The sequence below is a fragment of the Empidonax traillii genome, unplaced genomic scaffold (genome assembly GCF_003031625.1).
Source record: "Empidonax traillii isolate 1590-97213 ecotype Southwest subspecies unplaced genomic scaffold, ASM303162v1 scaffold485:size756489, whole genome shotgun sequence".
Lineage (NCBI taxonomy): Eukaryota > Metazoa > Chordata > Aves > Passeriformes > Tyrannidae > Empidonax > Empidonax traillii.
In genome coordinates, this window is record NW_020955678.1 from 654,396 (window position 1) to 668,367 (window position 13,972).

The 13,972-nt window shown below is 36.2% G+C and overlaps 1 protein-coding gene across 5 annotated transcripts in view; it reads right to left on the reverse strand.

Moving 5' to 3' along the window:
• MARK1 (microtubule affinity regulating kinase 1) overlaps window positions 1-13,972 on the reverse strand; it is a 59,260-nt gene that overhangs the window by 12,113 nt on the left and 33,175 nt on the right. For all 5 annotated transcript variants that reach the window (XM_027896188.1, XM_027896185.1, XM_027896187.1 and 2 more), the window contains 7 exons: window positions 13,027-13,083; window positions 9,002-9,238; window positions 8,794-8,913; window positions 4,540-4,639; window positions 3,825-3,937; window positions 2,354-2,507; window positions 1,063-1,256 (listed from right to left, as the gene is read on the reverse strand). In XM_027896188.1, the coding sequence (XP_027751989.1) occupies window positions 1,063-1,256; window positions 2,354-2,507; window positions 3,825-3,937; window positions 4,540-4,639; window positions 8,794-8,913; window positions 9,002-9,238; window positions 13,027-13,083 (975 nt within the window). The remainder of the gene's footprint in view (window positions 1-1,062; window positions 1,257-2,353; window positions 2,508-3,824; window positions 3,938-4,539; window positions 4,640-8,793; window positions 8,914-9,001; window positions 9,239-13,026; window positions 13,084-13,972) is intronic.

Here is a 13,972-nt window from a genome sequence, read left to right on the forward strand (position 1 = left end):
GTATTGCAGACACAGCCTATAGAACCTTAAGAGTTAAATGAGCTTCAGCATTTGTTTTGTTTAAAACAACTCCAGCAGAAATGCATATCATCTTTTCAGAATACTCAATATGACAGCAAGCAACTAGAATCCCAAAGGACAATGAGAATTCCTGCTGCCAGTCTACTGTACTAAAAGATGGCCAGAATTTTTTTACTTAATAGAGTATGTCTTTTAAATAGCAAGAAGGACACTTGAAGATTAAATCATGCATATTTATTCTCCCCATATGAACTCTTGCTCCTAAGAAGCTGCAATATTTTTTCATTGTGTATCCTAAACACCGACCCTACTGCACATGAACTTCCACAAGGCAAAGTAGATGCCTTCACATTAGAAGAAACAGACTCTACAAGGAACAAACATGTCTGAGGCAGTAATATGATGGTAGCTTACAGAACTATGAATGATATCATAACAGAAGTGTTAAGAAATTATTAATTTGTTAGTTCGATTTCTGAATACAAGAACCAGGTTGCAAATCATAACACCAACCGGCACATGCACCAAGGAACGAGTGGGTTGCTCCCCCTCACCTCACCCCATTCCCGAAGTCCAAAAGGAAGCGCTTTCAGAAAACGAAACTGCCAAATTTATGGAGAAAGTTCATGAGGAATATTATGTAGGATTAATAGATGAAATCTCTGATTCAGGAAGTCCCTTGACTTTCTTGTAAATACACAAGCATTAGAAACCAGAAAAAGAGCACTCCATATTGGCTCTGTTCTTACGTTCTTTCCCTAAATATCCACTATTTGTCTTGACAGAACTTCAGTTTGCCCAAGTGCAGACATTTTCATGCTTACTGTTATGTTAGTGTCACAAAAAGTAAAGTTGGTGGGAGGAAGGGAAAGGTTTATTTTAAAAGATCCACTGTAGCCTATTTCTGTCTGCCAGTAAAAGTTACCAGAAATAGACTTGGTGGCTTAGTCAGTAACCATTACATCTATAGTAACCCTGTGCTGCAGATTTTGTTTAAATAGGGAAAAATAAATATAACAAGCCAAAAGCACACACACTCACACTGGTAATTGCACTTGATTTCTTTCTGTCTGGACCCACAAGTGGACTTGCAGCCATCTCTCCTTTGGATCCCACTGTGGTACTGCCAAGTTTGCGCGAGACATCCTTGTCCCACTCTTCTTTCTGTTCACTTTCCACACTATTTGCCTGAGACCTTTTTGTGTATGACACAGCAGGAGGAATCGAGGGACCAACTGCCAAACAAAAACAGTATTAATAAATACCTAAAATTAGTCACTGCATTTTTCTTGGCCAAAATAGTATAAAAATAGTTCCCTGAGTCCAAAAAAAGCATTTGAACATCTATGACGGCAAACTCAGCACATATACCAACCTACTAAACTGAGCTTTGACAGCTCGTTTTCTTTTTACCCACTCTCTCTTCCCAACCAATTTGCAGTTCATAGTTAGTTCCCATTTCATATCAGTATGTAAAACCAAGAAGAGTATTTTAATTTTCATTTTAAACCCATGCAATTTGTACGGTATCATGAAAAAAAAGAATTAGAGGATGTTTTTCAAAATATTTCTTTAGTACTTTTTGGCACATACCATTCCCTCTAAATACTATGAAAGACTATTTTCCCCTGAAAACCATAGGACTGCTTGATTTAAAAGCACTTTTTACAATTTCTCCCACCTCATCATTCTTTAAAATGCTTTGGGAAAACTCCTCTGGCTGTTGACATCTACATTCCCTTTAAATCACATTGGCTAACAATTTTTATAATATCGGTTGCTTTTTTGGAAAAAAAAATAAGAAAGGGGGAGAACAATATTGTGAACTAGGCAGAGAAAAGGGCCAAACATTTATAGCAACTTAATAGCTCTCTAAGGAAAAAAAATCATCTTCCATTTAGTGTTTTAAATATGTACTCCTTTGTGACGTAAGCACTGTCACCCGAAAATGTTTCCTGAACACTTGGTAAAATTGTTGTCTCTTGGAACCAAACAATTTGCCCCTCCAACTCAAAATGTACTGATAAGAATAATGGCTTGCTGCCCTTGGGGTTATCCAGACCAATATGTGCCATTAGTTCCTAAACAGAACATACACACAATGTCTTATTTAGTGAGTCAACCAAGTATCAAGTCCAAAAAATTACATCTGTGCGTTATTTTGATCCAGATCTACCACAGAAGCGTTCATACAGATAGAAGCATCACAGCAGAGCATGATGAGATACACAACAAATGCACAGAGCGGTGGACCTGCCAGGTGCATGAAACACTGCACATCCAGGCTCAGCTTGTGTATGTGTTACTTTACTTGTAGGAATGTCATCCCCACCATGATCACTGAACCGCCGCTGCTTCTGGTTGGTCGATATACTCCGCTGGACCTTCAGGTGAGCGGGAGACTGCACCGAGCTGTTGTTGAGGTCACTGCTGGGACGAGATCTTTGACCTAAGTTGCTGCTGGACAAGGAATCGCCTACTTCAAACTACGAGAAAAACAGTTTTTCAAAGCATAAGCAAAATTCAGCGGTACTGGTATTTTTATGGCATAAGAAGGTAAAAAGTTCCAATTAAAGGTCTTTTTTTTGATTTTTTTTTTTTTTTTTTAGTTTCAAATTGTAACCAGAGTAGAATATTCTTCAAGATGAATTTTATCACTTCATCTATGTTTAATGTGCTTTAAAAACACACAGCTAAAGCTAAGTTAATGAATGCTCAAAATAAAATTAGAAGAATCTTGACAGAAACAAAAAGTGTGCTATTTTAAAACCTAAGCCATGGAATGGTTCCCCCTGTTTTGTTTTTTTTTTTTTTAATTTTATTTTAAAGCCTAAAAGCATTCGTAGCTTCAGAACAATTTCAAAATGCAGACTGAGTCAGAAGGGCTAAAAAAGCAAGTACTGATTAAAGGATTCTTTATGGCCTTCAACACATCTTTATATAACTGGTATGTAACTCAGCCACTGGTTTGTTGATATCTAAGAAGCATAAGTTGTAAGTAAGAGCAGTGGAAAAGACAAATATCCTCTTCCAAGCAATTTGAGTCAAAATGATTTTAGACAGATTCCCTCCATGCTCTGCCATCACAAGGGAATTCAGGTTCAGAGATGTGAGAAAATTCACTCAAGGATGCATGTATCAGATCTACACTATCTTAGAACTGAAAGGAGGTCAATGACACAGCAGGAAAAATTCCTTCAAAAAGAAAGTCTTGTTCTCAGCCTGATTTCTTGAAAAATCCATGTGATCCCAGAAGATTTACAGACCTGTCTATTTCCAAAAGATTTACGGATCCTTCTAGTTCCAAAACAGTAGAAAGATCTTCTACCATCAATTTATTAATGGTTACAACGCAATTATTTATTAAATAATAAAATATACTATAAACAATATGAGTGAGAAAGGATGAGCATTTCTGAGAAATAATGGATGTCATATCTGAGTAGTTAGGAAAATAATTGCTGTAGTCAAGTTTACTGTTTCGGATTTTAACTGAAAACACACATGACAGGAAGAAGACTCAGCACTTGGAAGTTATGCCAGATTAACAGTCAGGTTTTTAAAAAAGCAATTCAATGTATTTTACAAGCAAACATGAAGATACTAAATTTAACTCATTTCTTTGTATGGAATACCTAAAAAGATATCCAAGGAGATATGAAAAGGGAAAGGCACTAATAAGTGATTAATTACAATTTTTTAAAAACATTACAAAATAATCAATACAAAAATCAACAAGCAGAATATTGAACCCAGCCATATAAAAAGGTTAAAACAGAAAATGTAAATTAGATAGCACTTACTTCAGGTGGTTTTCTACCTAGAAGCAGGTAAGTAGCCATGACTTCATCATACTTTTGGTTTACTAAAGATTCATGTATTTCTTCTCTTGAAAAGCCCATTGTGACCATAATGTCTAAAAGTAAAACAAGACAGATGCATCAGCAGAATAAGTGCTTGGGTTTACTGACAACTTAAGAACAGTGAAAACAAAAAACCTTATAATTTACAGGTAACTAAGATTCAGTGCAACTGAGGTTCTTTTGCTGTGAAAAAATAAAAAATGCTGCAACTCCTCTCTCTCGTTGTTATTTTCATCTTAAAAACTCTCAACCATATTATACAACTCTTCACTAATTTATACAACACTCAATGTTATTCAACAAACAAATAAAGCACTGGCAAATAGAAACTATGAATAGATACAGGGCCAACACAATAACTTAGTCTAACCATAGCAGGCAAAAATTGTTGCCCTCATAACAAAATCTGTTTCCTTCAGCCTGTTGAATTCTGTAGTCTTAATTGTCTACTGTGCTTGTAGATTCATGTCAGCTCAGTGAAGTCACAACAGTTGTTATAAGGAGGGCATTGTAATGGGATTTCTCATTTAAATAAAAAAAAATGCACTTGACTTGTATGATGAGACTGTAGGTCACATTCAGTAAGAGTTTAGTTTGGCTTACAAGACAAAATTGTCTGTTTACATCAGATGCAACACCCTTGTGAAACTCTTACCTATTCTCTTGGTGTCATTAAAATCCGGTTCGGGCTCAGTATATGGCTTCAGTTCTTCTTCTTCATGGCCAACATTCATCCACCGATCCTTCATAATTTGCTAAGAAGAGAAATAAGCTTTAGTTCAATTCAACATTCCATTTACCAGACCCCATGTGCTAGGTGGTCTGCTGAAAAACAATTTTGAATTCGTAATAATCTGAATGCTGCTCTTTCGCTTACACCTTTTTCCCCCTCACTTCTTTACTTTTATCTTTCACATCCTTTTGTTTCCATTAGTTCCTTTCCCCTAAAATTTACCTTTTATTATACAACTCCCCTGTCCAAAATACCAGAAGAACTACTGAGAGAAAAAACTCTGCAGTTTCAACACAAAAATCTTTCATTTTGTCCCATTTGCTTCCACTGTCTCTTAATCTCATCTTGCAGAGTGCCTGACACTCATGCTCTAATCTTGGTTATGATCCCTTGATGCTACTACAATACCAACTCTACCACAATAACTAACTCCTTCAAATAACAGCAAAAGAAGTGTTTAGAAATTTAGGAATATTTAGGAGTGTGCTGATGCTTTCTACAATCATTAGTTTCAAGATCATGATGCCAACCAGCCATTTTTTCCTATGGACCTTCTCACTGCACTTGACCTAAATATGTTCACAGTTTGGCTGGAGGGAAAAATGCCTCTTAACTCTCTCTATGCCAGGTAGTTATTTACCCCAAAAATTTTTTCTGCATTCTTTGGAAAACTTCCTTCTGCTCCATGCCAGATCTTTTATATGCCTTCAAGGTTGATCATCTGGAATCCCTAACCATCACAGTTTCTCTGTAAGGGCATATTCATCTCTAAAACACCTAACACCATTTTCCCTCCTGCAGCAACAGGCACACGTCTCTTTAGGGACAGATGCTAATACTGCTCATTACACAAACAGAAGAATGAAACAAGTGCCAGCAAATCAAGTTTCCCACAGGCTCCAAATATGCCTTGCAAACACCGAATTAAGTTATTTCTTACAAAGAGCCAAAGACTCAATTTTCCATTGATATAACCAAATTCTTTGTATGTAGTGTTGCTGCCAAATTACAGACTCCAATAGCTGTATCTTTACAAGAACAATACAGAACTTTGTACTTGGGCCAGTTAACATTTTGCTGACAATAAGACTTATAGATCTGTTCTACTACGGAATTGATTTTTTGACTTCTGAGGGGGATAAAGGGGAAGGGATTGTGAACACATATTGCTGTATCATATTTCTGACACACAGAGCATGAGTCTACTTGACAGCAGACTTTGGTTACATATTTGCAGCCTTGCAAGTAACTCCTTGCAGTAACTCCCCAAAGAGTACTATGCAGTATCTGTAATCCCAGTTTTTTAAAGATACCATTAAAAAATCTGAAGTTAAGTAAATATGAAATTTTAAGCACAGTGAAGTGGATGACAGGAATAACTGCTCAAATCCTACTCCCTATCTCGATTCTTCTTGAATTAACAGGCAAACCCAACAATGCCCACCTAAAGTTTTTCATGTCTCTTCAGTAGGTGGATCTGTAGTTCAGTGTAATCTGCTCTTGGTTTCCATCTGTTAAATATCTAAAGTGGTTTCTGTCTTTCAAATACACAGTTTCAGAGGCACACTGAGTTGTGTACAACTCTTAAACAGGCTCTTACAGTCAAGCATTTTGAAGCGACACAAACAATCCAATTCCAGGATCAATATTACATTTGTGCAAGTTCAGCTGGGCTCCCAGTCAGCTGACTAAAGAGCAGCAGCCTTGGTCAGGGTATTTAAAAATCTGACCCTAATTAAATTTCAACCAACTAGGTATTACTAAGAAGCTTTCCCTCAATTTTCAGAAAATTATCTAATAAAAATCTAGTCTAGCTCAAGATCTGTCTGTGTCAAAATTATTTGCTTTATTACACTTTGTAAGCATAAATCTGCTCTGTGGGAATTTCAAAGCAATACTATGCAAAAGAATTGAAGACTGAAGGAGAGGGAAAGAGGAATTTGTTGAAATCCTGACAGTTAAGAGATCCACATATTTTATGACAATGCATTTTTCCTATCTTTTCCTAGTAAGATTTACTAGTTTATAAAGAACATTCTCTTGCTTCTAAAATGTTCTTTCTCTGCTGCAACCAGGAAAAAGCCTAGATGAACCATTTTAATAAATATTTGCCTGGTCCTTACCGGAGGACAAGTGCTAAGCCTAACCCATAGAGTGCTGACCCTGCGTGAATCTCAGCTTTGATGCTAATGTCACTGATAAACATCCTCATGGGATAGGCTGCAGAAAACATGCATGGGAACTGAGACGGTCTATGGCTGGGACTGAGCAAATAATAAAAAGACAATGCACAAATAAATCTTCCCCAAATAAGATGACATTGTCTTTCCACTTTTAGAAACTTGTAATAAATATACACTTTAATTCTAAACATGAATTTTAGAAGTGCTCAGAGAGAAGAAATAGTAATCACTCCAAACCACATACCACAGGTTTTTAATTCAAGAAACGGGATTTCAGGAATATTTCTTTTAAAAAAGGTTGTGACATCTCTCTCTCTCTCCCTCAGATTAGCATACTGATCATTGCCTGTTATCATCAGTGTTTTGGTACTGGCTCAAGACCCTCTGTCACACAACATTCACTTGCTCTCTTCCACACAATCTGACAACCTTGCCGTTTCAGCAAGGCTGCTATCCAACACCTCTCCCCAGGGACTGGAAGGAATTTTAGAAGAACTGGATAACACTACAATATCTAGAATGAAAGTGAAATTAGATCTGAAGAGAAACTGCTGAAAATCCAGAAGAAAACGCAGTAAAGGAAAAATTTGTTTTCCTAAAACTTGAGACAGGCAAACAGTGATTCTTCTGCATCTTCGAGTGACTACACTCTTATCACTATGTCCACTAGACAGTAATAATAGAACATAATTAATGAATATCAGTAAAGTAGAGGCCATCATTCACTATTCACTTCAGCACAGATTTTATTCAAGTTAAAACTATTTATAACAAGTCATAAACCAGCACCAGTTTGAAATGAGGTGCATGCAGACAGAGCTCAGTGAATACAAGTTTCCTTGCACAGGTAGCATCCATGCCAGGGAGTGTAACTCATGTCACTACAAATAAAAAGCTGCTTAAATGGGATTATTCTCTGGGACACCAACCACTGCTGCACAAGTATGTGTAGAAAGATGAAACAAAAGTCACTGGTGATTAACTCATGCAAATACTATTTTAAAAGCATTCTATTTATCTTCTGCTCTACTTTCATCTCTATGGTAAGTAGATGCTATTTTTAAAAAATCTCTTGTTGTTACAGAAATCACAAAATAGAACAGAGCAGCCTTTAGAGTGAACTCTATACCAAATATTTGTTAAATACCAGCTCTGGAGTTATCCAGTAATTACACGCCAATGCAGCAATCTTGAACAAAATAGCCCCTTAAAAAACACTGAACCTTTTAGACACTTCACAAGTTATGCACAAATATACTCTGCACCCCATGAAAAGAAAACCCAATTTACTAACAAAAAAAAAAAATTATAACTCAGGAGAAATCCTCAAAATAGATTTTAGCTGAGGCAGACAGTAGGTATTATTATATACATTCATTTTTCAGCTATTCAGAAACAAAACTACCAGGAGGGGGAAAAGAAAGGATTGAACAGAAATAACTAGCAATTATTAGCTTATCATTCACAGAGTTTTTAATGTTTAAGTGTACTATAGCACTAAAACAAGCAAAATCACAATTACTCTTCTAGTACATATATTTTTTTAAAAAGTCATGGTGAAAACAGTAAGTTAAAAAAAATTATGGTCCTGTCTGATGCTGGCTTTGTATTGTGGTTTTTTTTTTTTTGATTTTGGTTCTTTTTCTGAAAAACTCAAAGAAGAAGATATTTGCAATCTTGTCCTGCTTTCCACAAATTTTGAACTATCTCCAATATCTGATCGAAAAAATGGGGAGCGGCTTGCACTTTGAAATGCTCTTAAATGATAGTCAGTTGCAATTAAAAAGGTTAAACTTTCATTCATTAACACTTACTGTTTTCAAGTTGTACTGTTTCTGGGACATTTGCTCATTTATTTATTTTTTTAACAAAATATTTTGGGCCTTTTCAACAGAAAGAAAGTATCTATTGTGAAAAAAAAACACAAGTCTTCAGAAATTACTGTATGTTATGCTTTCTTAATCTAAAAACCCTTTTTTCCAAGATGACTTACTTCCAAGCTGCCTCGTTTTATTGGATTCAGTACTAGTAGCTTCTTAAGCAGATTTTCACAGTCTGTGGACATATAGAATGGAATGCGGTACTTCCCCCTCAGTACTCGCTCCCTCAGTTCCTTTAAAACAGAGTTTTAAAAGGTGAGCTCCCAATGACACAGGAGATTTAAAGACAGTAAAAGCCAAGCTTTCAGACTGTAACTGTACCTTTAGATTCTGTCCATCAAATGGCAAAGATCCGCTTACTAGTGTATACAAAATCACCCCAAGGCTCCACACATCCACTTCAGGACCATCGTATTTCTTCCCTTGGAAAAGTTCAGGAGCGGCGTAAGGCGGGCTTCCACAAAACGTGTCCAGTTTATTACCAACCGTAAATTCATTACTAAAACCAAAGTCTGCAATTTTAATGTTCATATCTGCATCAAGTAGAAGGTTTTCTGCCTAAGAGAAAAATAAAAAGGGAAAAAGGACAATTTCTGTATCAAAATAAGTGTACATATATATATATAGTACAATGTATCATCAATAAATACAAAAATGTTTCTTTTTCTAAAATGATTCACCATCTGTATCTTTCTTGGGAAACAAAAGAAACGAATATCCACCCAAACACACTAAAAGGACTGAAAATTCACTGTGTTTATTCAAGAAAATAGAACTGTTAAATGGAGCTAAACAGACTTAAAAGTCAGCTAGTGAATCAACTATGAATATTTTATTTCTGGAAGAAATATCTTAGTTTAGCTTTAGACTGAAGTATCTAGACATCTCAGAATAGCAGCTGCAGCTTTTGACAGATTCATGCCAACTTCCAATGCCAAGGAGAGTAAATCTAATCCCTGACATCATCTACCATTTTGTGGAGTAAATGTAAGAAGGGATTTAAGACTTTAGAAGAAGACACCTTCTTCTTACAAGATGAAACATTTCAAGCTACATTGTATCTCAGCATTCTGTACCAAAAAATTCTCTCCCTCGTATTATTAGCGTTTGCTTCAACAATAACACCAAGGTGTTAACACTCAAGTATTTTTTTTTTCATAAACCATGTATGTATTCCACACATCTAAGAATATTAATGTCCATGCAGCAATGCATCACATAAACATAGATGCAAGTATACAAGTATCTGGAAAGCCAGTAAACAGTATCTTATATTTACTCTCACAGGTAGATCAGAAGATTAAAAGGGTGAAGTTACAGAAATACTAATACTAATACATTGTGGAAAAAAAGTGCATTTCTCAAAATGCAAGGATGCTCTTCTAGGAGTGCAGCAGAACCAGGCAATGTTTATTCACCTAACTGGGTCTCGGCTCCTGATCTGCATATCAGCAACACAGGAGCAGCACTGAGCAGTGCAGGAATCCTCTTTCAACAGGAAGACAGACAACAGCCAGTGCAAAGGGTTCACCTCACTGCCAAACATCAGTTTTATAGCAAGCAGATATCTCTCAGATGCTGTGCTAGAATAGAACCCAGAAAAATTAAAAATGCCTTAGCTCACCATCAGAGAAGCAGCTAATTGTTAGTTGCTTTGATTAAAAGGGTAAATATGATTTTGTTTGGGTTTGCTCATTTGTTTGGGTTTATTTTTAATAATTTCACTTACACTCAATGAACAAAACAGGAGGCAATTAACCATGAGTATATCAAGCCAATAGCTGTGCAACAGAACTTAGCCTTAATCAGGACTAAAATACAGCCCATTTGTAAAAAACTCTATCCTGGAAAATATTTTATTTTCCCAATTCATGGGAAATTCATGAGACCTGTGATCCCAGCTGGTTCCAGCTGATGTGCCTGCACACAGACTCACAGAGCTATTTTCCAGATTTGACAGCCTTCTACACTAGTGCACAAAGACTTCATTTTCCTTGTGGTGAAAACAGTACTGTCAGTGCAGCTGCTCTGCGATTACAATAGTCCTCCTGGTTCAACAGTACTCTGCTACCCGAGTACCCCATGCTTTTGGGTTCCTTACTTTGAACAAAAGCACCAAAAAACCTTTTCAATAAGCCAAAGAGAAAGACTGTGCTCTTGTTGGTTACATGTTCAGGGCAAAAAAGGATGAACAGAAAAGGTAAGATAAGTTTTGTGCATCATGGGATGAGTAACACTGGAATTGGTTATAGTCCTTTCTACACAAATTGTTTATAACCACAAAAAGTTAAAAGGAGACAGTTTAAGTTCCCATGGGTCTTGCACTTCCTCCTCTTCTGCCGTAATAGCCTGGACAAACTTGCACATTTTCTTAAGCAATTTCCCAGTTTAGTCTTAATTTAGTCTTAAATTTGGTAGAGTTTAACCTGTTATTAAAGTCAAAAAGTCTTATCAAAAATATCCAAAGTGGTGGTAGACCTGTGCCTTGTGGTGCTGCAAATGTCAATTACTCAATGTGCTGATACCATGCAGAGTCAACAGAAGCAGATGAGAACACAGACACAATTTTAAAATTGCTTTTTCCTTCTCTGCAGTTCCATGAGAAGAGTTTTAAAGGAGACAGATGACATAACACTTGGAAAGAAGAGATGAAGCAAGAACACCTCCTCAAAGCCATACATACATTTAGCCTTTTTTCCTTTGGGAAATGTACTTTTTGTTGGCTAGGTTGGTTGGCTCTCAGTTACACCTAACTGAACTTTACAAATGAGTCTAGCATAACTCCAGCCAAGAGACGATGCAGACAGAAAATCAAATAAAAGAGCTATTTTGGAGCCTGCCTGCCTTGCAAATAGGAAGATCAGCAGCAGACTACTTGTGATAGGTAAATCCTGCGTGAACGCTGCAAAGTAGTTTTGGACAAGCCTGCAAGGAATGCAGTGAGCTGTGTGTGTGCTGTGGAACTAAGAAATGAGAGAGTGGTAGAAACTGTAACAGGCTCTGGGAGAAAGAGCAAGATGGAGAACATGCTGAGTAACTGCAGGGGTTAATGCAGCAAGACTCGATAGTATAGCTGGGCTGAACAAGCCAGTGCTAGATAAGCATGAGGAGATGGTTGGCTACCTACTTCCAGCCAAGTGTAGGAGTGAGAAAACCAGGGAAAGTGGCTTGTCCTGGCAAGCCAATAGGTCCCTGGGTGCAGCCTTCTGGAAAGCTCAACAACAGTGGCTGCAATAAGCTCCAGGGAGTTTAACAAAACATTCACAGTCTCCAAACCACTATGCAAGACGTGAAGGAATTTTTTTAAATCAAGATTTCAGTGAGATCCCAGCCCTTTCCTTCCTTGCATTCTGACTTCATAGTGCTGGCCAGGCATCTCCACCATCAGATGACAACAGTCCCGGGGCAGGGACGACTCAGCAGAAAAGGATTTATTATCCTGAACCACGTGCACATGCAGGAGCTGGCAGATTGACAGATACCAGGGAACAGATTTTTAAGATTGAAGTTCAAACAATACTGCAGCATATTATAAGAAAATTAAGACGGGATACTGGTGGAAAAAAAAAACCTTAAAAATTATTCAGCCTCAGCTTTTCACAAGTATTTAGATACATTAGTAGAAAAGAACATACACAAATGTTTTCTTTGTAAATGTACAAAGACATCAAAGCAAGAGCACAAGACAGCTTTTAAGTGGGACTTGTGTCCAAGTCTCATGATATTTAAACTTGGCACTAAGACAACTTCAGGCTGAAGGTCTAGGCTGTACCTATTGCTGTTTAGCAATTGTTGAACTCTTAATATGGTCTGGTGATTCACATAGATTACCAGAAAGCATTAAGAAAAGCAAATTCAACTAATTTCTCTTTATCCTCGATTTATTTTTCTGCCCAAGTTAGACACTACAGTATAAACCAGAAGTTCAAATGGATTCAAAATCTAACATATTTCTTAAAAATCAATAAGAAAAACCCATTTACATATCCTCCCAATATATTTTAACTGAAAATATTTTAATTAAGTAGCGTTGACTGGTATCAATTGAACTTCTGCAGCTTCACAGTATAGATATCAGCATGACAGCAGGTATAATTCTCTGGAGAGTATGTCCTTTCCTTAAAGCCAAAACTAGAATGAAAGTAACATATGTTCTATTCTTGTCTCTCCCCTGTTCCAACAGGCAAGCTACATCATTTTTGTGATTCAGAAAACTAAGAATAAAAAAGTCATAGTTCTTTCATTCACATGTTTGAGGCATTCACAGACAGTGGTAAAGACAAATATACAGAATAAAATTAGGATTATACTGTCAGGCAGTAAAAGTAAAATAAGTAACAACCTACCTTAAGATCACGATGAACTATGCATTTTTGATGACAGTACTGTACAGCAGATACAATCTGAAACATCAAGATGAACAGTGAAATATTTTATTTCGACCTCAGTATAAGTTTTTGCATATAATTTAGTAATTTTGGTTCCTGATATGATTCATTAGAATGTAAGAAATTAATAAATCAGGTTTTTTTTAGAAAATATTCATCTAGGTTTCTTTCATTAAAGCTTAAATACTAAAAGGTCCCTAAAAGTAGCTCTAAAAGTAAGTTAAATACATATTCTTCAAGGTAATAGGAGAAAAACATTTTAAATGCAAATCACCCAATAGCAACAACTATTAAAAGGAAATTAATCCACCCTTCAACCCAATAGCCACACATATCACCCTTAGAAGATTTTATCTTCTAAAATATCAATTGCATATCTCTGCAATTCACCCCCAACAGAACAATTCATTCAACATTGTCATATATGTCTTTCACAAACATAACAAAAACCAAGCCTGAAACAGCAAGTTCAGAGCAGTTCCTTTACATGTTAATTATAGAGCTTAATTCTGAAGAATACCAAACTTGGTATATTTATCTAATTAAAGCTTTTCCAAAATAATCACTAAAACCAGGGTAATAAAAGGATTAAAATGAGAAAGTTTGTAAGAAGAATATAAAATCCTATTACAGAATAGCCTTCATACAAAACAGTGACATGACACAGCAATACATGTCATCGTATCAACATCCGTATACAGAACATCTGTTAAATTCAAAAATATTCAGAAAAGGATTTAAACCTCAAGTGAGTCACAATAAAAAAAAAAAGTGACTCTTAGGAACATTGACTACAGGAATGCAAAACAATCTTACTATTTTTAGACAGCATGTAGGAAGCAGATATTTTTCTCTTCGGGGATTTTTTTCTACTGCAGCTTTAATAAACATTATCAAAACAATT